At 35.4% G+C, this 27,808-nt stretch overlaps 1 protein-coding gene across 2 annotated transcripts in view; it reads left to right on the forward strand.

Moving 5' to 3' along the window:
- The first annotated feature begins 976 nt into the window (after window positions 1-976).
- The window catches only part of Tis11 (Tis11 zinc finger protein), a 32,535-nt gene continuing 5,703 nt past the window's right edge, over window positions 977-27,808 (forward strand). The window contains exons 1-2 of one of the 2 annotated variants that reach the window (XM_013317411.1): window positions 977-1,730; window positions 24,369-24,410. In XM_013317411.1, coding sequence (XP_013172865.1) covers window positions 1,671-1,730; window positions 24,369-24,410 — 102 coding nt within the window. In that variant the 5' untranslated portion in view covers window positions 977-1,670. The remainder of the gene's footprint in view (window positions 1,731-24,368; window positions 24,411-27,808) is intronic. The other variant, XM_013317412.1, reaches the window with a different exon arrangement.

Here is a 27,808-nt window from a genome sequence, read left to right on the forward strand (position 1 = left end):
CTATCTAAGCGCTATATCTTTAAAGTCTCATTGTAATATATATATTTTTTTATTAACCGAATTCTAAATTAGGGCATATCAACATTCATGTATTTAAAGTTTTCTAGGAAAATGATAAAAATCTCAATTATATTTTAATTATATACTTATTATATATCAATCCATAAGTTGAAATTTTAGTACATAATAAAAATAAATTATTACTTTTTACGTAACTAAACTTTTTAAATATTATCATAATAGCATGTTAAAAACGCTGCTACAGTTAAAATAACACTTGCCTTAAAAAGGACGCGGGCAGCGGTTACCTCCATTGGTCGAACCAGCTCTAAAATTACAACTTTTTGCGTTTGTTCACCGTTCTGGCCACTTATTTTTTAGCACTTCCTCGCCGAATTCTATATAGTTGACGGGTATATACTAGGCTCAAGAGCAAATTCTTTAAGTACCAATACAGGCATCATTATGTCGTCCAGTATGGCAGCATGGTATTATTATAAGATGACTGTATATTGATACATTAATTGTCATTCAATGCGTGGCATGTATTCTTGGTATTGAATGTAAAACCTAGTTAAAATGTCGAAGTAATTTTGACTACATCGTATGTACAAATCTGATAATAGGAGTAAACTTAAGCAAAATCACTAGTTAAGTATAATACCTTTAATACTACTCCTATGCCAAATTAGGTACCTACTTGTAATAATAAGTAAATAATTGTCTGGTACTTACATCAGTAATTGTGAGATATAAATCAGCATAAAGCAAAAGCCGTCCTTATAATGACTATAACTCCTTATTGCTGCGTAGTCTAAAAAGTATCCCGTAATAAACGTAATATAAAAAGCAAGAGCGGGCCGCCATGGGAGAGTTTTGTCACTTTTGTTGTGGCGGTCGGAGCAACAACAAACCGTCGAAAACAGCCGATGGAAGCCGAGAGCGGCCGAGCGGAAAACGAATCTCGCTCCAAAACGTGATCGCGCTGTTTGATTTGAAAACAAAATCCACCCGCCTGCCGCGGGCTCACAAGTCACGGGCGAACCGAATCGCAGGCTCAGTGCGCGAGCGAGCGTGATACGGAATGAACGTGTGGTGCGTTTTGCGCGGACGTTGACACTGCGATTTATTTTTTTAATCTTGCGATTTATACAGCCAGTATAAAGACATTTTGGTGTATAAAGTCGGGAACTAAAAAGTATTTATTGTCCAAAGCATATAGATACAGTTCGCGCAGAGTTTTGACCGATATTTGTGTATTTCCGTATAGACGCGAAAAATAAAAGTGAACAAGACTTTTCGAAACAAAGGACTGTTTTGTACATTTTCGCAATTAATGCGAAATTGTGTTCAGAAAAAATTTGTTCTGGCTTAATCGTGGAGGGCACAGGAAAAAAAAATCACCGCCCTCGGCCAACTAGTTCGGACTCAATCTGTGGTCACCGAACGAAAAACAAAAACGCAACGAATTCTCGTACTCTTACAACATTCAACAAACTTTACGCAGAGATTCTTTTAAATTCTTGTCGAAACATCGTGGACTAATTATTTTACTCCAAAATTGCAGTGAGTTCCTTGAACATATCGTGATTTAGTGGATCAGTTTGTCAACTACGCAAAATAAGCTCTAAAATCCTGGATCAAAATTAGTGTCGAGTTGGTTTTACATAATGTCTACTGCCATAATGCATCAGTCTGCTCTGTATGATTTTGGGGATCTGTTCTTGAAGGTAAGATTTATTTAGTTATTATTTTTTCGTTGCTGGATATTGATTATAATAATAGTAATGGCTGTTAGTACAAATATTGCATTTAGCTCTTAACAATACACCACGTTTTTAACCTATCCAACTTTTTAAATGTCACCAAACTTTTACTAAAACTTTGTAATAGTTTTTGAAATGCAACAAATATATTTAAAAACGTGTTATAAATTGCAAACTGCTTTCGTAATATTTAGTAAACTTAAGCATGTAGAAAATATTAACCTTATTTTGCAATGTCACTCAAATTTCTTAGTAAACATAATTGCCATGTTTCGGTCAAATTCAAAACTTTATAAAAATGAAATCTTTTTATTTAAGTAAATATATACCAGAGTTATCACTGTTTATCAATTTCTATTGTTATAATACTTTTTCGTTTGAATTTTACGGATTTTTGAAAATATCATACTACCCAATAATGGCGTCAATTTAAAAAATGCAACGACTTTCGTCAGACTAAAAAGTTTACTAAAAGTAAATTTGTAGTTGTATAGGCGTAAAATAGTTCACAAAAAATTCATATAACATACCTAAAAGCAGATATAATTATGATTATCGTATATTTTGTGCATTTTTGCGCTGGTTATGTACAAGATTATTTTCATAACTAATGCAATTTAATGTGTGTATTTGTTGAAAGTTTTACCGTTTATAATTATTTTAATTATATTTGTGAGATATTATTCACATTTAATTAACAGCTGCATGTAATTGTACAGCTTAAAATAAAATTTTGTTTTATTCCAAATGTCTTCAATCAATAACAACAACGATTAATTATTATTCTTTATTAATTAGGTAATGTTGATCAAAAGATAATGAACAAATTAATTTCTAATTCGATTTTTAATGTTAGTTATTTTTTGTAATGTTTTTGTTGCAACAACAATTGCAAATATTTTTAAAAAAGAAAAAAGTATTGTAATTCCTACTATTTATAGATCAATTTAAATTTAAACAAGATGAAAACATTCTATATCGTAATCGTTAAGTTAGTAATAGTCCGTAACTAGCCAACTGTGTACACTTACGCTAAACAAGGTAAGTTGAATTTCCCCTTACCTTTTACTGCCTAAGTCAATGGTTCCTAACTCCATAATTACATTATACGGAAAATAAGTTAAACCAGTTGCTAGTATTGCGTGCGATTGCGCTGGTGGGACCAGTCTGTTCATGAAGTGTTGTGGAGTTGAATACGATCTGGCGAGACGCATAGCCAGTTTCCTTGGAAAAGTAAAAGTAAGTTGACACTTTGACATCTGAACACAAGAAAACTTGTCAATAGGAACGTTTTATTTTTTAAAGTTTTGAAAATAGAGAACGCACAAACTATCATGACGGCTTCAAACTTGTTCAACTTAAAATTATTGAATTCACGATTTTTAATCTTGATCAATTTGTAAAGAATTTATATATGTATTTAAATAGCTCATCCTTGGTTGAAGAATAGTACATAATATATATTTTTTTTCACATAAACGATCGTCGGTAATATTGCTTGACAAATCCTTTTCAAATCTCAGCAAGGGTGAAGAACAGACTCGGTTAAGTGGTGTGACTGGTACGGCTCATATTATCGTACTTCGTGCAATACAAAAAAGAACTTGGGTGCTGGTCATAAGTCACACATTTGCTTGTACATACGTTCCGAAGCTCAAGTGTTGTGGTGGGGCAAAACCGGTTCTATTAGCTAATTCACATAGTTATAAATCGTTCGCTCGTCTTTTACGCTACCTGCTGTCCGTTTTTGTGGTGTTTTACATTGCATATGAACCACTTGTTGCTCAGCGCCATTTTATATTCGGTTATGTAGGGTAGGGGATAGTAGGGTTCTTTGTTTATACAGGAGAGTAATATTATATCAGGTATATAAATAAAGCAAGAAATATTTTTAATTGTAAATTGAGAAACATGTGTTTTTATAACCAACAAGTCATTATTACACATTTGAATTCATGTATTTGTCAACATTCGTTATTATTTAAAGATTTAATTACCCCGTGGAGCAATGAACAACAACAATTTAGTACCTATAAGCTAGAATATCCAGCCAAATATATTCAAAGGTCATAAATAGACGTTACCAATACAATATTAGACATTTACATAACTTCATTTGCTAAACTCAGGTGATCTTTGCCCACGATTACACAATAGATCGCATTGAATTCTGCCAGTGGGAAATTCGAAAGGTGTTCTGGTGCCCTTTTTGTATTTCGGCGGATCGAAACAAAAAAAAATCTCAAAACCGTTGAGGCCGTAAATACACCTACAACCGTCTACCTGCCTATTTACAAATACAACCGCTCCGTGTATTATTATTATATTGAAAAGTTTTTTTTTTGTACCTGCACGGAGACCTTGCTGTATAGTGCTTTGTACCTCATGCTTAGTATTGTTCAGAAAATTGAGTACCTTCACAGGTTACACGGGCTTTCTATAGATAATGCTAAATTGCAGGTAGTTTATAGAAAATTTACGTATTGAACAAAAGGCCTTTATAGTGCTCAAAAAGATATTTAAAAACTTAGTAACAATTATCATATCAAAACTAACTGGTAATCAAAGTTTCTAAGTAAATTATACCAAATTTCTTTGCGTATTTAAATTAAATGCGATAAAAATCACCATCTAGAAATAATTAATTCGGTCAGTAAAGTATAAAGTAATAATGATGATTCTCGTTAACCGCCTCACGCATTTCCCACCACTGCCACAGCATCGTCGATCGTGTTTTTTTACATTATTTACGCGTCATATATTGCTTATCGTTTGCAAAATAATGAGAGGAAACGCCTGAACAAATGCAAAGATAACAAGTTTACACAATACGTTACAGGGTGTTATTTTGTAGTCGTTACAATAATTAACTCGAGATTAATTAACATATACCCCACGTTCAATGTATAAGGAAAATTATACTCGTGTAGTGTTATCAGAACTAAACGTGATATGTTGAATCGAAGTGTTGAATTATTTTAATATAAAACTTCAATAACCCATATTTATCTGTATGTAAAAATCACTTATTATATGCACACAGTATGCTAATGTCGAATTTCAGACATGACCTTGGTGAAAAGGGTTACGTCGTATTCTTGGAACATAGTCAACAATGAAGACCCACTCGATATAGTTCATTGATCTTCTGTCTACACCGTGTGTTGTGTAAGGCGTAACATTTTCCGTGTGCTGTACACACTGTCGGTTAGCGACGGAGGTCACGCGACGTGATTAGCTCTCCACGTGTTCAGATAAAGGCATTGTAATTGCCCCCTGTCCCCCACCCACAGCCCTGTGCATATCACACGCGTCACCTGTAAACTTCCGTTAATCAACTTTACGAGCTCATTCATGAAATTAATAAAACGCTGGTAATAAAATAGGCAATCGAAAGTATCCCGGAATTTATCGTTCTATTTTAACCTTTAGGTAGACGAACATTAGTGCGAGCTACATTATGTACTTATGCATTTAGTTGCTCCATCATGATATTTTAACTTGGAATAAGAAAAGAAAGACGGTTAGTTTTCTTATAAACAGTAGCCAATAAGAGAATGTGTGTTTAAGACTTCAATGCGAACAAGCTTTCCAACAATTTTCGCAATTCAAAGTGGAAAGATATCTCAAATGGTTGGTTCTGGCCTCTAGGCCGCCACCTCCGTTGTTTCTCAATGGCCAGGCGCTGCAGAAACCTTCGACTGCAGTGAACAATAAGTTTTGATCGTGGGAGTCGCCGCCAACCCAGCGTTCAGAGTCGACAATCAGCTATTTTAGATTATTACCTATATTGTTTTCGCTTTGCGCCGCAATGTGACACGATTAGTTTCAAATACCGACGGAATTCGTTGCCTCGCTGTGACCGTGGAATATATTCGATTATCGTGTTATTTGCATTTACATTAATTTACAAAACGACTGAGCTCAGTGGAAAAACGCGTTCGTAAGTGCCGATTGCAACCGGTTCGCCTCACTCAATCGCCGCTCGTATGCAAGAAACGTGTTTAAAGATTTTACTTATCAATAAACACGTCGCGTGTGCGAGTAGCTGGGCAAGATATTTCCAGGCTATATGAATATAACGACTAAGCTTAAATCCGTTCATGTGAAACTCCGCACGACGGTGCAGCTCGATTTGTCGAACGAGCGTAGGCCAGGTCCACCGGTCATTATTCTATTTCGAGAACTGTTCCTTTCTCCGGCCATCGTAGCCCGGACGTGAGTCACGGCCCTTTGTTCCCCCCGACCAGCCGCACGACCTCGTCGCGACCGGGGACGGATCTGCGAGATGGACGCTCAAACACATCTCAAGGTGCTGAAGCTTTCCAAATAATGTTTAGATTTTTTAATATCCAGTTCGCCTTGAACCATTCTTACACAACGCGACGATCCATTATACATCTTTGCTTATATAGTCACAAGATTCTAATTCGTGGCATAGAAGGCGCGGCCCTGTCGCTCATTGCGCCAAACGACTCGACGCCCACGTTAAGTTCATTAAAATTTAAAGAAAAATAACTTGATTTAGCATTATTAAGCGGTGGGTAAACAATTGCGCCATTGACCTAAACCACCAAATTCGGTAGTTACGTACTCAGGTTACGAAAATTAGTTTATTTGTACACAGTTCTCGAGACCCTGTGAAACTAAAAAAATCCAATGTTTAAACGTGTTTCCTATTTCGCATTAATAATTACAGTTTACTTATTTTGTAGAAAGCTTTTATTAATAACTAAATGTAAGATTTAGATATGTATAAAATAAACATAGGTATAGCATCGAGATTTTCGATAACGCGTCGCTGTGTATGTAGTTGTGAAGCTCTGCTAATTGTTTCGGCAAAGCAAATGTGAGGGTTCATTGCCGGCCGGGCGGCATTGTCGGCGTACAGGCTACGCCCACGGCCGCATACGTGAATACTTTAAAGGTACGGACACATCTTGAAATTTACAACAAAATTTTACGCATCTTTACTTTTAAATTAATATTGTTTTAATGATACGGTTTTATTTTAACTTTAATTAAAAAAATATTGTTTCCGCCGTTCACTGTATATGCCTGCGCCATATATTATGATCAAAAATTGTTGGTGCAGTAAATTCGCGTTACGTAAAAAAGTTTGTAATGCCTGCCTACCACAAAATAAAAACCCATATACTACTATTATTAAAGGGTAAATTATGAAACTTAATGAACTGATTGCTTTAAAGTTTAAAATAAACAAATAAAAATTTACCAAACAATAAATCATTACCTAAGTATGAAATAATGATATAAATATTTACGATTCATTAAATAATATCATTAAAAAAACATTTTATATCTACTTTTGTACTTAGAGTACACGTACTCCACAACATATTTCTGTCTCCTATTTACTTTGTAGACAAATAATAGGCGATTGAAGTGAGTAAGCAAATAGATGGTTATAGAAGTACTTATGCGGGTGATAATGCATATCTGAGACCTTATTGGAGTGTAGTGCATAAACAAAGGACTGTATGTACGTCGTGTATCTTATCTCTCCGCATGATAAACCATGCGACGTAATAACTTTTTAAAAACAATATAAATAATTAACTTATTTTTAATCCTTTTAGAAAGCCAGTGGAGACTTTCTTGTTTTAACGAAATAAAAATATTGAGCAATATTGAAAATATCGTTGTAAATATTGATAAACATACAATGTGATAAAACAGATTATTTTATAATTTATAAGTTTTTTATTTGTTATTTTGAAGTTTAAATTACAGTAAAAACATTATTGTGTCGTAAGCATTACAGTAGCATAATGTGTTATTGATATGAACATAATAATTATTAGCCGATATCGTCGGTGTCTCAAGTCCTAAGCCGATAGAGACTTGTCCGATAACGTCAAAGTTGAGATGTTCAAGTAGACAGTAGTTTCACTAAAGTTGTCGAGTTTTTACCAAAACGATTTTTTGATTACCTCGTAACTATAAATTCAGATTCATTGGAGTTTTATATCTCTGTTCGATGCTTCAATTTTGTTTCCGGACTTAAATTGCCGGCATCTATAAACCTTCCAAAATTTATAGAAACTATATAAATATAACTTTGACTTTATGCTATAGCGAAAACTCCAGTGCAGCGCTTGTAAACGACGGTCTAGTTTCACTTTCGTTCTGTAAGACGTGGTGTCGCTCAGCGTCCGCGGCCGATGTTTGAGTGCAGTTTTGGCACACATTTGCAGCGTTGCGTCACACCGCCAAGCTATCGAGCACGCGGCGTAACACTTTTACCATAAGCAACTCGCAACATGCTCCGCGCCTCTCTACCCACTTCTCGACACTTTACATAATTGCCCGTAAACTTATAATCTTACGCAACAACTCCGAGACCATTTGATATTCTTGACTTGTTCGAAACACGGTTAGTTTCTTGATTGCTCCAATTTCATAGTTTTCGTGTGTATTACATACAAACTTATCTTGATATCCATCTCTGTTTTTACACAAATGTTCGCTGATTTACTAATTAGTGTGCAATTGTAGATTTGTTATGCGATTTTTATACAAATTATAAAGTCAAATTAACATACAAGAAATGTTCCTGTAAGGTGCAGAGATTCATACAACTTACTGTGCTGATCTTTAACTGAGCCATTGTTACCTCTTCTCAAGTGTCTAGAAGAACTATTGCACAGTTTAAATTAACCAAAACTTTAATTGGAACTGCATAGAAAGTGCAAGTCCTTTGTAAAGGTGAGGTTACATCACAAGCGGAGCGGGTCATAGGGCTGATGGTATTACAATTGCAAGGCGACAGTGCAACGCTAGCGGCATTCTCTCGCCCGGAACGATCTTAAACTTTCTTTTCTTGTTTCGTAATGACACGGCCGACCGGAGAGGAGCCAGGCGCCGTGCTACACTGGACATATTTCACAATCGATACTTATATCGATGCTTTAAATAACGATTCATGATTTGTCTAATATTGGTGCAAACTATTCCCAATACCACCGGCTCCGGTCAGCCAAAAAAAGATCGAAATTAGGATGTCATTTTATTGTGCTAAATTCGTAAAAGCAATTGGATTTTTTTCATCACTGATTTCTTTCAAGTGCAAAACCATTCTTTTTTCTGAAGCATGCATAATATTTTGATAACACGATTTGTTACAAATCTTACATTACGTTCCGTATATTAAAAGGCATTCGATATTGCACTATATATTCTATACATTATTCTTATACGTTCATGTCACAGCTAAATACTAGCATTTTCGTAGAATATCCTATGCTTTCTGAATATTAAGAAACTAACTATAACTATAAAAAAACTTAGCTGATTACATATTTTAGTGCTATCTCAAAAGAGCGAAGGCTAGCGGAGGGGGTATAGGTGGCAGAATCGGCCCACGTCAAGCGCGATCCGCACGATTGCGTTTTGCATAACTGTTGCACAAAGCCCAGTCTGTTACATCGCGATTATAATCCGCGCATGCGCCATATCTTATACTCGTGATGCAGGAAGCGAACTTTCGAACTCTTTCACTTTTAATGCATCATATTGTAATGCTTTGCTAAGTTGTTGAGTGCATTGCTATTCATTGTGCATCATGGACCTCTGCTGCGGTTAAACCATTTATGAGTACATAAAAGTACGATATCCTTCTGTTGTATCGATTACGACGCCAAAAATTCGTAAGCAATGTTTGAAACACTGATGTACGCGGCATAATAATATATCGCTTGGTTATCAGACTGTCAGTACGTTCACCTGATGATACGTGACTCTCCGATATTACTGATGTACATTTTATCCTTAATATTTAAATATTAAAAACGTGCTGTCCGGTAAGTTTTTGTAACACGATTGCACTTCACCTTCAGACAAATAGCACGTGTCAAATAATTCCAAGAGCTCACCACACCTTTAAATAAGAAAAACAAACATTGGCGACAGTTAAGGACCTCGCAATGTTACCTTTCTAGACTGTCCGTTCTAGCTTACATCGTCTATTGTTTAGAAAATAACAATGATGACGTACGAATTTATCTATGGATATAGGGTGAGCGGAACTAAACGTGTCCCATTAGCATTGTTACCGGTGTACCTGTTTTAATTTTGTACATTGCGCCGTATAATGTAAGCGATGCGATGTGTCACTCGACCCCGGGTTTATATTGTATTTTAATTTACGAGGTATCTGTAATTATGCGAGTCCCGATGCCCTAACCTCGCTATTTGTTTAGTCATTGAAACGTCCCAGTTTTAATATTCATTGCTCATTGGTGTAATAATTATTTGGTAATCGTACACTGCTACTGTTCCCCGATTGTTCCAATATGAAATCAATAAATGTTCTCTTTTAATTGCTTTTCTGATAGAATGTCATGTTTATATCGCATCGCTGAATATGCGCGGGAACAGTCTGACGAAGAGCGACAAATTTAAAGTTTTTATCTAATAATAACAGTCTAGTAATAACATAACAGACGGATGCACTAAGTTTAAAAGCCATTACAAGTAATTCGATGAGCGTGTCGGAATTAATATCTTGTTGGAACAAGTTTTTGAGTAAGGGTTAACTGTGTGGAATATAAGGGATTCCACACAGGGACTCCGTTTTCTGTATAAAGGAATCCAAGAAGAATGACTTCTTAATGCAATTGTATCATTCGCTTAAGATTTGAACCTTGTAATAAGTAGACAACTACGGTGATCAATAAACAATGCGTTAAGGTAGTCAAACAAGCGGTCAGTTTATGAGGATGGGTGTCAAGGATGCCACTCATCAGTGTGGTCCTAGTTATACGGCAAGTCACGTGTACTTAATAACTAGATAATGTCGCAACGCTAAGCGGGTCGTAAGACGGCATCGTGTTATGAAAATGCTTTCACAATAACTGACTAGTAGGTATTGATGCACCACTGGATACACGTCTGAGAAATGAATGAAAATCTACAATGTTTATGTAATACACGTCTGTATGCTTTCTGGATTTGATATAACGACCTATTCAATTCTCGATATGTTTTTCGCGTAGTTGATACTTGAATGTTAAGACTCAATGAATTATTTCTTAAACACGACGTGTGCTATTGATACAGCAAGATGAATTCCAAGAAATGCCGGAATCATAACTACGTTTTTATAATTCACATTTATCTCACAACGAAGAAATATATTATAACTTTTAAAACTTGTTATTCTTATCCCGTTTCAAATGTTCAATAGCATGTTAAGAACCAAATTGAATTTAAACTTATAATTTAACATGAAAAGGAACAATCAAAAAAGAATGTAATATCGCGTACAAATTTAAATACCTATATAGTTGTGTCTGCAAAGCAATGTTGTCGTATATGTTAAGTTTTTGATGAGTGCTAGTTTTACATTGTAATAATTGTGCACAGGAACAAGGTGCAGACTACGCGTTAAATGTTTCTTTATGAGTTTCTTGTCAATGAAGCTAAATTAAATTAAAAACCACAAACATTTATAGTACAGACTAATCTGCGTATAACATTCGAAGTTATGACTTTGACACATCTATCTTATTGCTTCGTTATTACGTATGTAATGAGAATCTTGCATAAATCGGCTTTGTTTACACCACATCGATTGTACGGTTCACAGTGATAGTAATTTTCCATTTATAGATAGTGTCAATAAAGAAAGGAAAGTGGCACGTGACCGGCCAACGGTGGGTCAGTGTCGCGCCTTACGTAACATATTAGGAATCGAAGCATCGCGATCATAATCAATTAATGCACGATCTACATCGATTAATTATTACGAAATCGACATTAGCTTTATAATAAGGTAGATTATTCTAATTTTTAATACAGTTGGTGGATTTTAATACAGAGATAATTTGCATGATTCTGCCAGTCTCAAAGTTATTAAGAAATGTTATTTTGTAGATGTTTAACCTTTTTAGTTGTTTTAATACAATTTAAAAAGTAAAAAACGTCAATTGTTCACGCTTGAAGCGAAGCACAACTGACATTTCAATACTCCGTCGGACGCTTTATTTGCATACTGCGTATTTTATAACATACGATTAATATAATACGTCTCGAGTTTCACTGTAAAAATAATTGATTGGTTTTTCGAACGGTTTTCTCTCGGACGCGGAAATATAGTTTCGAACAGTGTGGGCAGGAAGAAACGCGGGGCTCGTCGGCGGCGATGAACTTCACAAGGCCTCGCAATTATTTCCTGCTTCTACACAAAGGTAACGCGCTTTTTCCATGAACTACAGACGGTCGATAATCATCCATTGTTAACGGAGGCAGTGACATTACACGCTATCGCAATAATATCAAAGCTCAGATGTATACAGATTATACCGCACCTGTCATAATAGCTTCATAAACAATGAACGCTTTGGAAGGTCAAGGGTTTTAGAGGCTTCCGGATTAGAGCGGCCCTGCTGTGTCCTCGCCGCTTTACGTGCCGTCTGCTAAAACGTGATTAGGGGAATAGGTGGTCGTAATTATATAGCCCTTATAATGTGATCTACGACGTGGAAATGACTCATCACACGTCAGGCAATTCTTTATCTTATTCCTTGCAAACGTTATTTACCAATGCGTGATTCTCATCAGATACACTCCAGCGATCTTCAGTTATAAGACGTTATAACATATAAATGTACCATCATTACTAGACCATTAATAATGTTCGTAAATCGAGGTTAAACTTATTACGAATCCTACAGCGCCTTGGAACGATTACATCCAACTTTGTTACGCGGATTGTTCCCTCATTCAGTTCGCAATCCTTAAGCAAAATAGTGAATATGTTTATTGCGTCTTAACGATTTAAGCTACTTATTGCGGGTTATCTAACAGCTAATGCAACTATGTAAGTAAACGTAGAAATAACCTTAAATGTAATTATTTGTGAATTGAATAGACATTCATTAGAAACGAAAATATAAAACTTTAGTTTATTCGCAGTTTAAATACAAAAATTTGCGGAGAATGGCAGAACCTGTCACAAAACTACAGAAACCTTCACATTTAATAAACAACGTCGTATCTTCTGTTTAATGTCGTTCTACATCTATTAACCTAAACATATGGTAATAATTTAAAAACATTTCATTCCAAATACGTTGTGAGCGTTAGGAATTAGTATTAAAATTAAAGTCGTATCCGTTCACAAGTAATAAATCGGTCTACTACGGTTACAATCTTTTGGACTCGAACCCGTGACCCTATTTTTGCAGGCTGTGTTGTCAACTAGGAGGCTATTGGCGCTATTGCAAACAATTGCATGATATTATGCATTTCACAAGGTGAAGTGGCCTAGCTGCATTACACATAGCGATAACCAAGTAGTGCGCGTTATCAAATCGCGGCTCACGCGCCGATGCGCTCGGGCGGACCCCACCTACACGCTTAAGGGCCCGTGAAATGTAACCAGCTATTCTCATACGATGTATGCAACCCACTAGGAGTGGTGGTCATAGCCCCTCGCAACATACCACAAACGAATAATTTTAAACATCTTCCTTCGTTTCCTTTTTAGGCAGCTTTAGTTTTTTAATAAACAAGATTGTAAAAGTAGAAAAATAAAATAATAAATTACAATTTATCAAGTTAATCAGAATGACCTTGGCAGATGGCAATATTTTGCGTCTTAACTTTTTTGATTTAGCATAAAGTTGTTTATCAAACAACTATTTTTAATAACAGCTGTTATATGAAGTTTTTTTATTCAATATGTTGGCTCTTAATACATCGTGTTCGATGTGATCGTTAAAAGCATAGAAGGTACATTTTATGATACAACTTTAAACCCTCTACATGTCGTTTGGTTAGAAATCGTAAGCGTAACAAGTGGGGTGGTGTATGACACGGTGAGGCTATGCTTCGTTGCTCTTCGGACGATACCCTTGGTAATAGGAACCGATCCCTACTTGTTTCCATTTCACTTTAACTTATAAAACTGGCTATCTTAATCTTATTTCTTAACTCATAATCTTGATTCTGTGTAGGCTTAACACTTTCAATTCCACTAGGATTTTGGTAACACTGAAAGTGTTAATTAGTACAAGAAAACTTCTTGAATCTAATCTGTTTAGACACAAAGTTGTAAGTTCAATAATTTGTCGTTTTAAATTATTATGACACGATAGAACAGATAAAATTACTTAGAAATGTAATATGAGATTGAATTTTTGATCTACAATGAGTGTAAAAAGATAACACCCTGTGGTATATTACACATTAGTTACACCTAAGATTAAATATTAGATTTTAAAATAAAATTATTCTTGGAATATGTTTTTAAAATGCAAATAGAACACAGTTCATGCTTGGTTGGAGAAAAGAGTTCGGAATTCTTTATTGATATTTATGTTCGGTAGGAATAAAAGCTCAAAAAACGTATGTGACGCAAATTGATAAGTTATCCGAAACTAGTACAGTGGCAGTTCAAATGTTATCTGGCCTGACCTGGCCGATAGCCACTTAAGAGAAACCGTTTTATGGAAGTTTGTTCAACCTACGACGTTTCGTGTGTTACTTTATTTACAATTTCTTACGAAGTTTTAGCAATTACAGATTTGTGTATCCTCTCCAAAATATTATTTACTTAGTCCAAATAGTAGTGGTTTAATGCTAAAAGTAATCGGACAATTGAGATATTTTTCCGATGCGCTTTCATTTTTAAAATACTATTTGTAGAATTATAAGTTCTTGCGGTAACTGTTATAAGCCAACATTTATTTCATTGTTATGTAACATTTACGATTACATACATATTTCTTTGGGAGTTGTTTCGTTTGAATCTGTTTCATAGCACAGTTGCAAAAGAGTATAGATACGACACGATTGCTTTTCGAATGAAAATAATAGTTATCATTATTTTCTCGTATGTTACGAAATTACATTTTAAATGTATCCATACAATTACGGATGCATGTGTAACTGTGTTTAACGAGAATTGGTGTCAATTGACAATAGCTTAGCGGTATAAGCCACATTTTGCGTCAATGAATACTGACGCCATCTTACTTCGACGAAATCGCCGTAAATAATTCGATTTAAAGACAAAGCGGACATTTTGGCCCAACGCAACATTAAGCGTGTGATTGAAACACCCACAGCTTCTCTAGTGAAATATTATTTTAAATGACATAAATCACATTTATACGTTTACATTTTATTTAAATGAGTGATGCTGTACACTCCATGATAAACTTAGTGTAAATGTTAAGACATCATAGTCTAGATTTTTAATGTTTTCGGGTCACTTTCTAGCTAGACTATGTATTGTGTTATAAGTTTGTTAAAATGAAACTAATGAATACTATTTGTGTCTACGCTAATAAGGTTGTTAAGACATGAGAACATAAAAAGTTTGCGAAACCAGCGAGCGGATGTCGCGCATCTGTCTGTTTTGTGAGCATTACAAGTAATTAGCGAGGCGGGACCGAGTCCAGTGAACACATTCGCACAATGTGTCCCGCACGTTGTCTTGTGCCCGCTTCCGTCGGGACCCTAACCCCCCATGTGTGGGGTGGCTGATGGTTCCTCATCGAATTGATTCGATGTCTCGACGTAATTGAACAATTTGTGTTGTGAATACTTTTGGCTGACGAGTGACCACTTGTCTTTGACAAATGTAAAAACAAGCGTGATTATTATTATGTGCATACAATTCGTTAAACTAATTTCGCGACTACATATAATAAAAATTTGGAGTCCATGACCAGATTTGAATAACTTTAAAGTATGTAAGTAACAATCGACGGATTTGGAACGTCCGATGGTCAGTTTTTAAATTGAATAGAATGGATTAAATGCAATGATAAAAATGATACAATTTTAGACTCGATAAGCAGTAGCGATAAGCGTATATTTATAATGTTTGTGGCCTAATTACTAGCAAACGGCAATAATTATGTCATTAATATTATTAAGATTGCTTCAATCAAAAAGAAGAGTTGCGGGATATGCGCATTTCTAAAGTTGCAACTATAATAATGAGACACATCAAGGCTTCCTCTAGTCTCTTCTGATCGTCTTACTAAATAATAAAATATTATCTATACAATTAAAGAATACATTAATACGTACCTGAATTTAATGAGAATAGTCCGACAATCTATTGTTGGACTATTTTCATTATATAATATAATTATAAAAAGTAAAATAATACTAGTAACAATTCGGTTTGCCCATGATTGTGGCTTGTGGCGCTATATTCTTGCGTATAAACCATTTATCTAATCACGCAATGTAAACGCCTTATCACTATTGAGGTTATGTTATTAAAGTTATTATAATCGTGCAATCGTCAAAATGAGTATAATTAAAGGTGTTTATTAACTGGTGGAGCGTTCGCCGATGTGCCGTTCTCTGGCGAATGAGCGAAGGTCGACAGCTTGTTACAGCGTACGCCTACTCAACAACAGATCCTCTTTGCTATTGTAAAATGTTGAATCTTCAATGCAAACCTCTTGTAATAAACGATATCTCCATCATTAAATATTCCGGATCAAAAATATTTAGCTTCTACTTTTCGTTTATTAAAGACAACGACAAATTATATTAGTTTCCATTCTTAGTACTTAAAGCTTAAAAAATATTCAGAATGTTAAGTTCTTTCAATAATCTCACCAGTACATTAACTACTTTTGTTTTTACTTAGGTTCAAGTTTAGCTGAATTTTAAAATATTTCTTCATTAGAGCATCTATCTTACCATCAAATAATATCATCAAATGATAACCTTCTGCTAATTTAAATTTGAATATGAATTATTTCTTATGTCACTATTACCTAATAATTTTCAACGAATTCATAACAAAGGAACTGTATAGATAGCGTCTTTTCTCTTCATTATCTCGACGTTGGGTCAACTTTTGTGTCAAGAGTGAAATTAAACGACGGATGTGTTCAATTGTGAACAACATCTTTAAATGAATTGGGAATTAACGAGCTTCTACCAAAGTAATGCATAGTTATCTTGTTTAGGAACAAGATTAAGGTTATTTTAATACTATGTTGTGGTGTGGTGATGAAATCAAATTATTTAGATTTTAAAATAACCTTAAATTGATTGCAAATTACTTAAAAACGCATAATGAGGAACTCTGGGTATTGTGAATATAAATAAAGTACTGTGTTATAAAAACAACGTCGACATTTAGCGATAAGCGACGCGTTCGGCCAGCGTGTTGAATACCTAACGATAATTAACCGCATTATATGCTGTTTTATTTTTTATACTCCCTCCTTTAACCGCCTTTATCTACTCAAGTAGCTTCCTCGTTAATTAAGCAACCATAAAAGTATTACATAGGTTATATTCAAGAAAACTAAAAGTATATACACATTTTTATATAATACACTATTAGTTTTTATATAGTATGTCCGCACAAATGAAGCGTGTCTAATGGTAACCCTCCTTATTATACGACTTGAAAATGAATGTAGATACGTATCCTGGCACTTATTGCCCCACTGACTGTTTTATTGATGTGTCCATTTTGATTGTTGCAGGTAAGATTTACGCCATTTTCCGAGGCCTTTGGCGACGAGACACTTTTACTTTCGGTATAATTTGAATAGTGAAACTGCTGTAAGTTATGACAAATTCATCGTTCAAATCGATTTTAGTTGTCGGATTAAACTGATTTGTAACGATTTCTTTGTTATTGTACGTTCTTCAATAAGAAATGAATCTTCACTTGCATACTGAACAAGGAGGATTAAAAATAACCTAGTTTTTTAATTTTTGTCACTTTCAATTGTTTTCTAAATATGAGTGTGTAAACCAGTCAGTATTAAAGTACATCGCGACTGCACGTCGTGTGCGTGGTCGCCGTTGCTAAGTCACTCAATATTTCAGGCTGATTGTGAAAACATTGACTAAGTCGGGCAGCCCAGTGCCGCCGCGGCACGTACCGCCACCCACCGAGGATGTCGCAACTCGCTTGCAACGATCTTACATCGCTTCGACAACCCCACCCCAAAAGACCTTCGATTTACCATTTTAACACCATCTAGTTTACCCGTCAAATACATCGCAATATTGCATATTACCGTAAGATGGTGGAGGATTTCACAAACTGTCCATACACACAGTGTCACTGTCGTATATCACATATTTAAGTTTGTTTACATTTTGTAACGTACGTCAATGAATGTGGCACCTCATTTCTAACACCACGCGATTAGATTGACGTCTGAATCGTAACTCTACACCTTGAAAGACAATGCCACATTACCGTACGCTGCGCTGCACATTAGTACAACAACGGTGTTAGTTTAAATAACATAACGTACTGATAACGAAACGTCTCGTTGGAAATGATTGCGTTTCGCATGCCTACTACTGCGAGTCGTTACATCGACGAGCTTTGCACAACTCGGCTATGAGATAATGTGCAAAAGTAAAAGTGTTCACGTTACCAGTTATACTAGAATGCATCATACACAGATGCATAACGCATAAGTAGGAAGTATACGCTAACGATGTAAGTAAGAAGCCAGCCAATGTTAACTATTTTATAGCGGCTTGCGTAAATCATCAATGTTACGAAACAGAATTGCGTAAACAATAAGCGGTCGGGGTATTATACATAATAAGAATACCGTGTCCATAGCCCGCGACCGAGGCCTCCTAGACAATACTTACGTCGCAGCTCCCCTTATGTCTAATCTAAATTGGCAGCAAACTCGTAATTTTGGGTGATTATGTCAACCATTCCAAAGACAGATTGGCGTATGAGATAAGTTTGCCAGAAATAATGTATTTTACATTTTCTTAGATAAATATGCTGATTTGCAACTGTGCATATTCGAGGCGTATCCTGTTAAAATCATGGTGTGCCTTAAGTAAGTAACATGTTATCATTGTTTCGCGGAGTTTATTTCGTGACGCATGTTGGCTCAGTTTGGGTAGAAAGTGGTGCTGACGACCTTGTCTTTTTTTGTTATTCGACCTTCAAAAGCCGGATTTCCGGCACATCAAATATCGTAAAACTTGAATGCCCACCTTTTAAGTACCATGTATTGAATTATAGATTAATTCCCTTTAATTAACACTGGACCTACTAGCGAAATGAATACAATTTTTGCTTGTTTTTATTAGATATGTTAAAATATTCATAAAAAAAATCGTAATATGAAGACAAGACCAAATTTAGTTTTAGTTCGTTAATAATATTATGATACGATTTTTTGCGACTTAATTAAATCAATGGAAAAGTAAATTTAAAATAATATAAAAATATAAATGTAGTTTCTTCTACCTCCTTACCGGGCTTTTAATTGACTATAAAATTTCCTTACTTCAAATTTAATTGTTGTTACGTTTAATATTTGGTCTATTAATTATTATCAAACGACTTCTGTAGATTGAGAAATGATTACTTAATTGCTTAAAATCTTACTACGATTTTGACAAATAAATTGGGTTTGATAAAGTTCCTATAATGTATCTTAAAAGTTTGTTTAGTTGTACTACGTATGACAGTCTCGGCGTGCACTTTGCATCGCGTGTACCAACTCGCGTGCGCCCGTCTCCGCCCGCGACAAACGTTCCGTAGATCCGCCAACATAGCTGTAATTGTGCGTGCCATTACATACAACCTCGATGTCGTAATTGATGCACCAATCAAACATCATATTATGCCTTAGTTGACCGTTAGACTTGTCTAGGGTTCGAATCTGACCGATGATTTGTTTTCGTTGCGTTAACACATTCAGTGACTCGCCTCACGAGTTCACTTTTGTACTTGAAAATCGTAGTAGCATTGGACGTGTTTGAAAAGTTTAGATGAACTTATTTGGGATCTATACTTTCTCAACTGGATTTTATAATTTTAACAGGTTTTCATTATCCCCATTCGCCCCTCATTTTTTCAAATATAGCGAAACTTAAACGAATTGTTTTAAAAATTCTAGGAATTATTCTTAGTAATGAAGATGCTTGATGGTCATTTTGAATGTTTTTTGCAGACCGACCAAACGAGTTGTGAAATATTTAATTATTATTTATCCGACGAAATCTCTTTATGTTTTCAAGGTCATTGCTGAAGTCTACACGGTCACTGCTTTTTTATTTCCATGCTCGAAATAACCGGCACCCATAAGTCCACGCCATATTCGCTGGTTGCACAGATTAACACGATTAATGTTTTAATATTAAAAATACTATAGTTTTTACTTGTGTTTGTCTTGTCGTACTTGACTGATGGTTGATGTTCTACTAAGATACTTCTAAGTTTTTAATTATCATATTTGCCCAGTTGATGGTATTTTTGTGATCTTTAATAGAATGGATGAGTAGTATTACAATTAAATATTTAGTGCTAAAACACAAATATTTTAAGTTACATTAACATGTTAATATTATGTATACATTGATTTCGAATTGCCATGAACTTGTTTTTTTTGTTACAATATTGCGTGTCGTTGAATGATTTCGGATTAAACGAGTGTTAAAACAAATTAAGTATGTAAAGGTTCACTTAGGAGCGCAGTAGGGCGCGAGGTGAAGGTTCTATGTGGTCATTATTCATTAGCATCGACTATCTAATTGTTTGCCGAGATTGCTCAATTTACTAGTTATACGTTTCCCTTTGGATCCGGAAAACTATTGAAAAAATATTCATTAATTTAACTATCAGCTACCGTAATTAGTGAAAACGTACGCTCTCAACACTTCCATGCTTATAATATAAGTTTTAGTACTTTGAATCAGTATTTTAATAAAACTAAACAAATTAGTCAGATGTTATTTCGTAGGAACATCTACTGGGAATTTTTTAGTACTATAAGCCCTTTTGTTTATACACTTTTGGTTATGCACAAAATTGGAATATACAATTCTGTATTTCTGTCATTTTATATAAATTTTAAAATTCATTTAATATGTTTATATCATCTAAGACCGCCTTATAAATTGTAGCATATATCTTCGTCTCTTTTTTGTCTATTTTGACCTTTAAACTTTTTGTACTGGATTTAAATATAAATGCTATTTGTATTAATTTATTTAAAACGTCATCAAAATGTCAAACAACTAATTTTCTTGTTACCAATTCAAAATTTCATTAAAGTACAAAATGATGATATTCAAGTTATACTCGTTTGTGTTAAAAGTTGTAAAATAAACGATGTTTATTTAAATATGCTACATATGTTTAGAATGGATATGGTTCGGTAAAAAAATAAAGTAATGGATATGTTTGAATCCGTGAGCGGACAACTTTCAAGGTTCTATGTTATATTATATTGTGGAATTGTTATCTAGGTTAAGTATAATTTTGATTATTTAATGCCTTTTTACTTGAAGACAGTAAGTAGCATAGTTAATTTAATTTAGTACTTAACTAGAGGATGTTAAGTGGTAGATTATTCCAATCCAATTGCCTTACGCTCACGTAATTCTCGCGAGTCGAATACATATCGAAGCGATTCAGCGCCTTTGTACATTTCCATATACATCTAACCACTTTTATTCGTCTGCGGAGTATAAACAGCGTCACGATACGGCCGCTGAATTAATGTCCCCAATTCAATTGAAGTGTTTCATTAGCACAAGTGGCCTCGATTGCTTCGTTGATCTGTGGCAGCCTGTTCGCCAAACTGCGGCTCGTCGCGGCGCCTCTTGTCCACAGCCACAAATTAGAAAATGTACACACGTTGAACTGATTTTTGGCTCATTTTTTGAAAGCTTGGAACTCTGTTATAACTTCTATACTATTATAACCTTGTGGTAAAATTGTCAATCTCACCTTGTTGCATTTCGTATTATTTTTGAATAGAATGACAATAAGTATTAAGTCATTTATATTTTCGTCTTGGCTAACGTATGTAATTAAGAAATAATGGGTTTTTAAACGACTTTATTATCAGTCAATCAGCGTCGCCTCGTGTGATAAAACTTTGAAATTGCCCCTGCAATTGTTTACTACTTCAAGAAATTTCTAAATAAACAATGGTTATCTTATTTACGGGAGGTAATTAATTGTAAAACTTGTCGTTCTTATCTGTCCACGTTTGTTTATTTCATCTTTATTGAAACAAAGAATATAAATGACGTAAAATTGAAGTGGCAATGTAAGTAGGGGATGAACATAACGACACAAACTGACTGGAATATTATAAGCACACTAAATTATTAAAGCAATGTTCATTTTCTTGTATGTTTATTATTAAGGTATTAAGTCCGCGATCTGCTCAGACCTTCGCGCGCTGTCGGCTCCAATTACTCGCGAACCACAAGCGCAGCGTTGGCAACCGGTGCCATTACCAGCTCGTACTGGGCGTTCGTACTAAATGAACTCTGGCGCAACTCGGTTGCCACGTGCGACCACTGCCATCAATTGCAAACTGTTTCCCAACGCGGTTGCCACGTGCTACCACTGGCGTCAATTGCAAACTGCTCACTTTATAGTAGCTCACGAACAACGGAATTGGAGCTAAATTAGAATTTATAGCTAAAACGGTTTAAGATGTCGTAAGGCTATCATTACCTCGATTTATCATTTGCTTCATTAATGGTGTTGATCGGAACCGTTTGGCTGTAAAGTAAATTAGACATTTATGGGATTTAGTACTTCAATTAATTCATTGTTAAATAAAGACGGGATTTATGAAGTCTAATGCCAAAATGTTATGAAAATACGTTATGTGACTAAAGTACATTATGCGATATTGTTCTGAAATAAATAGAAAATAAGTGCAACTCTTATTTTGTAACATTATAACGTTGCGCGACGCTTCTTGGCAATAATTATCATTACTAGTACATGTTACTTGATAGTTCATTGAATCACTTACGCCACATATGTTTGTAGCTTGTTAGAAATAGCTCCTTTCATAAATGACAGTCTTATCTGCATGCTGATATTAAATATATCTGTTTATGATTCAGGCCAAGCCTGTTGCGATTACTGTACGAGTCGTTATTATTAATTATAAAGTACTACAGTTGCTCTGTTCTAATTTGATGTGAAAGGCAAACTAACAAGCGGTAAGCATTGAATTGTTAAACATTATCCTTCATTTACCTCAATCAATGTCTTAGTTCAATACAATGAATCCTTAATTATTGATTTGTATCAGTTTCCTAGTAAGAGCGTCGGTGGTTCAGGAGTCAAGCACTTGACTTGCAATCTGCAGGTCCTGGGTTCGAATCAAGCCATGTACCAATGTGTTTTTCGATTTCCGATTTACACATGTACATTTATCCGACGTTCTTACTGTGCAGGAAAACATCGTCATGCAACCTGCACATATCTGAAAAGAAATTCAAAGATATGCGTGAAGTCAACCAAACCGCACTTGGCCAGCGGACTATGGCCTAGTCACCCCTAACTTAGGGTAGGCTCCGAGCCGCTCGGTGAGGACATATAGTGAGATGATGATGATCAATTTCCTTAAAATATTACAATATGAAGAGCTAATAATTAATTAAATTTTAGATGATGATGTCCTTCTAAGGTTACATATACATTTTAAGTAATTTTGTGGCAACAGAAAAAGTATTTTTAATAAACCTACAATTATATTAATAAACTGATTCTACAGTTTCGTATTCAAACATTTATTTATCACAGAGTGTTAAATGCATAGCAAGTCGATAAGTTTTCGTAAGTGATTTAGTTGGCAGATAGAGCTACATAACTATTCGATAACTAACGACCATACGCAGCGCTCGCCTCCAATAAAACTGTCGTAAAACGCTTCTAAAATTTTAATTGCCACTAATATTTTACAATATACAGTCGGGATGTTTATTTCCTACCCGGTTGACGGCATTTAATACAATACAATTAGGTCGAAAACTGGCCAAAGAAACATATAGTAAATTATGGCTCTGATGGTGACAGTTTACATATATACGATACTGGGAAGATAATTTTATTTCGTTTCGTCAAATTTATATTACTACACACCTTATATGTCTTCTCGATACGCCGTATCCCACTAATCTATCCCGATTGCGAAATATATAATTACAAGTATATAACCATTAATCTGTTATATTTTATTTAGAACACTCGCTTTCTTACGATTTTTTGACCCATTGATATAGACATTAGTCCAAAATAATTACATAGTCACATTTTCACTTTACGATACCATATTAATGTTTTACCTCGTTAGGTTACCGTACATTTTCACTGCTGACATGGACAATGTAAATATTTACCAAGCTCGTAGAAGCGAATCGGCAGTGTAAGTGAAGGGTAATATTGATTGTAACATAAAACATATTAAAAAATGAGGTTTAGGACTAATCTTATGATAGTCGTTACAAATAAAGTTATATGAACTGCCTTCGGGTTTTCCGGGCCGATGGCGCGGCGGCTGGCGGACGGCGTAAAGTTTTACTTTCTTGTAGGAAGTGCTGTCGCTTTCAACGGAGACCGGTTAGTTGTACCGAGGCGCTCGTTATTAGTATTATCGCATCGTAAGCCTAGGAGTATTTGTCTTTACAGCACTTCCAACGTAATAATTGTTAACCGTAAAACTTTGTTCGAAGAACGTTTTAAAAACTTTGTTGTGGAAAATATTCAGTTCGCTTTTGGTAATATGTGGCTATTTTCTTTCACCTGTGATGAGTTTTAACATTGTCTTTTTTTTATTCCAGGTGAGCCCCGAATACCAGAACGATGGTGGAGTAAAAAATTTTGTAAGTTGAACTCTTCAGCTGCTTCTTATAATTGTATATCACCTATATGGTAAGACAGATTAGAGCAGACTATCTCTTTGTAGCAGTGGATAAATAGTCAATATTTATAGTACATATACCTGAATTCGCCAAAATAGTGAAGTTCTTGAACTTCTGTTGATATATGTAATAACTTTAAAATGTTACCTTTATTAAAACAAATAATGCGTTATATGACTACAGTTAAATGTCGACGTATTTAAAGTCAGTACAAGAAATAAAGCCTTAAGTTTGTCATCAATAGAATTATCTTAAACAGATAAACACTGACTAAGTTGCCCACTTAGTGGCATGTAAATTGTTCCGTAACGATTATGTGTATGCACGTGGACCGCATGATAACTTTCTAAGTGTAACAAATAGTATATGGGAACAATAGGGCGAAGGAAATTAGTCATTTTTTTGTGTTATTGCGTCGGTTGAGTCATGTCAGTTTGGCGGGGAAAGCGTCGCGTTGTGATGCAACAATAAAAATGACACGGACAAAGGAATTGCGAGCGAGCACCTGACGCTAGGGCTCAGTTTACTCAGCTAATGGCCTACCGTAATGACTCGGCATGCGCTCGACGATGCGTTTGCGCTAACAATGCACTACGCGCAACAAAAACTGCGTAATTAAATAATTACATGGTACGCAGTAAACAATCCTATTACAAGACATTTAATAGATTTATGTACGAGATTAATTTAATGTCTAGTAATCCAGATAAGATAGTCGACAGATAAGACGCAAAAGTATCATCTTTATTTTGCACGTTATTACAGTGTAAATGTGGGACTTTTATAAATAAATTTGGTTGTATTCACATAAAAAGTTCATTTCTTTTTTAATACTAAAAATGTTTGGTTTAATGAGTTAATCCTAAACATTATACGAATATATCTAAGCAGTGTTACAATGGCAGTAACACACGAAGGTTAAGTTGCGGGCCGGCATCGTCGGCCGTAGGGCGTCGTGAGCAACTTTGTTTACACGTACAATTCTGCAAATCAGCGTCGAACCGCGTTCATTTGTTGCATCTATAAATAAGGAGGTGCTAAAAGCGGCCCGGCCGGGGGACGTGCTTCCTCAGCTTTGAGCAGTTGGGCAAACACGCCCCGAACCCTTTGTTGACACTCGTCTTACACCGCCTGCGTGTGCGCCGAGCCACGAGCCGTGCGCATGAACACACAGTAACCAGCATCGCCACTAAAGCTACGCACAACTAAACACTCGCTGTAACGTCAACGGTGGTCTACACCAACAGGAAAAGACCAGCGCCTTCACAGAAAACCGATACCACTCATTCCTGATGTCTAGCCCACATATTATCATCGAGTGAATCATTAGAAAACAATGTGATCGTATAGCTGAACTTAAAAAACATAAGATACAAATATACGCCTCGGTCACGTAAATACGACCCTACAGGCTATGAAGTTACGATTCTTGTAACATCAGGCCCCCTACGTGATTTCCTCTTCGCCGTATCAAAGATTAACGTTTACCTCGAACAATGGAAGCGCATTGTTTCTTCTAATAACCAGAAACAATCGTTTTGTGTATTCAAATTATAAATAAAGACATGCGATGGCATTTTTACCATAGCGGGTGTACCTTGCATGGCAATGTGGAATAGCCGATCTAAATGCGCGTCGCGGCCAGCGCGTCCGGTCCTGCTCTTTTAACAGTTGCTAACTTTATTATATGTTCACCACTCCGCTGTTGGCCAGACTAATTATCATGCAGTGGACGTACTCGTACACTCAACGAGACGATGTATTTTTATTGAATTCTTTACACTTTTTCCTCGTGAAGATGTAAAAGATGAAGTATACCTTTCAGTTACATTTCACCATGATGTTTAGAGTGATTTAAGTAATTTCACCAATGTATGAAATAAAGGATCTAGGGATCTTTAAATACAAAATACAACGTGGAACCACCGACCACTTAATATACAAACTTATGAGTTATTTTAAAAACTCCTAAGTTTGTATATTAATACAAAAATGTGTGTCGTGTTAACCAACTATAATCTCCATCGCTCCCCAGCCGCAGTAATTAACAAGCGGCCGCTCTGCGGGAGACTAGCTCCGAGTACATGCATCTTACGGACATTTTGAACTATTTTCGTTTGTCCTACGATTATTTAACAAATAATTCATATACAATCATTTGTCTCCGAATCAATTATGATGGGTGTGAAACGTTTAATTTTTAAATAATCCGTTACAATACCAGACGCGAGGGATTAATTACGCATCGTCGCATTATGAATCATACGCTCCGTATTCATTGTTTGTTATTTCCGAGTACACGCTGTTTGCACGTATGCAACATTTACTTATTAATGTTTTAACAAACTCGAGGCGAAAGATGCAATGGTTAATCACTTGACATTACTGGTCAGTTGACGGAACGACGGCGCGGCGTGACCCGCCGAGGGGACGACGATATCTTGAATGTATTTTCGCGCAATCATTCAATAAACGTGATCGCCGCAATCGACAAGACCCTCCGACTCCTCAGAGAAATGGACCAATTTAATATTAGAATAACTATCCAATATTACATAGCTGTCACCCGCTCAGTTACTGATAGAAAGCTTTATACCATTTAAATTACGATTTCACGGACAATGAGGGCTGCGTTAAGTTATTAAAAGTTCGTTTATAAATAGAACGCATTTGATTAAAGACAATTAAAGAGTAATTAAGGCCCGTCTCTTGGATTGTATTACGCCTCGGCTTCAATTGTCGTGTTGGATGTTATGGCGGGTAAAGTTTAACCTTTGTATGCGACGTCTGGGCCGTTGCAATCACTTCTCTACGGGCTAAATTACAATGTACTCGGATCAAATATAAGACCAATTTAAGTATCTTACGTCACGACGATGTTATCATGGTAACGAAGCAGGTATATTAATTTAAAAAAAGAACGTTAATATTAGTATTTTATAAGAGGTATCTCAAGTTTATATTAAAAGAACTTCGAGTACCTTTCAAATATTAAATTTAACCGTTTTAAGATGAATAACGCATTCATGTTAATAATAGCTTCCGTCATACAAGACACATAAGTCTATACATTTTCCTTTGTGATGGAAATAGAATATTTAAATTAAATATGTCGCATGTTTTAAATTTGCTGAAAACCAGTGACCCGGATTCGATCTTTTGTTGCTCGATGCCGATGCCCTCTCAAAATTATCTAGAATATTTTTAACAGGACCTCTAAAGATACAATAACAAACAGCATTCGCTAATAGTGTAAATTTTTACTTGTTACCGACGTAAATACTCGCTCTAATATTAGCATCCGTACAGAGAGGCCGATGACCCTTGTAAATTTTGATTTTTGTAGTTTCCGTGGTGAG

Source organism: Papilio xuthus, unplaced genomic scaffold (genome assembly GCF_000836235.2).
Source record: "Papilio xuthus unplaced genomic scaffold, Pxut_1.1 DF826938.1, whole genome shotgun sequence".
In the NCBI taxonomy this organism is placed as follows: Eukaryota; Metazoa; Arthropoda; class Insecta; order Lepidoptera; family Papilionidae; genus Papilio; species Papilio xuthus.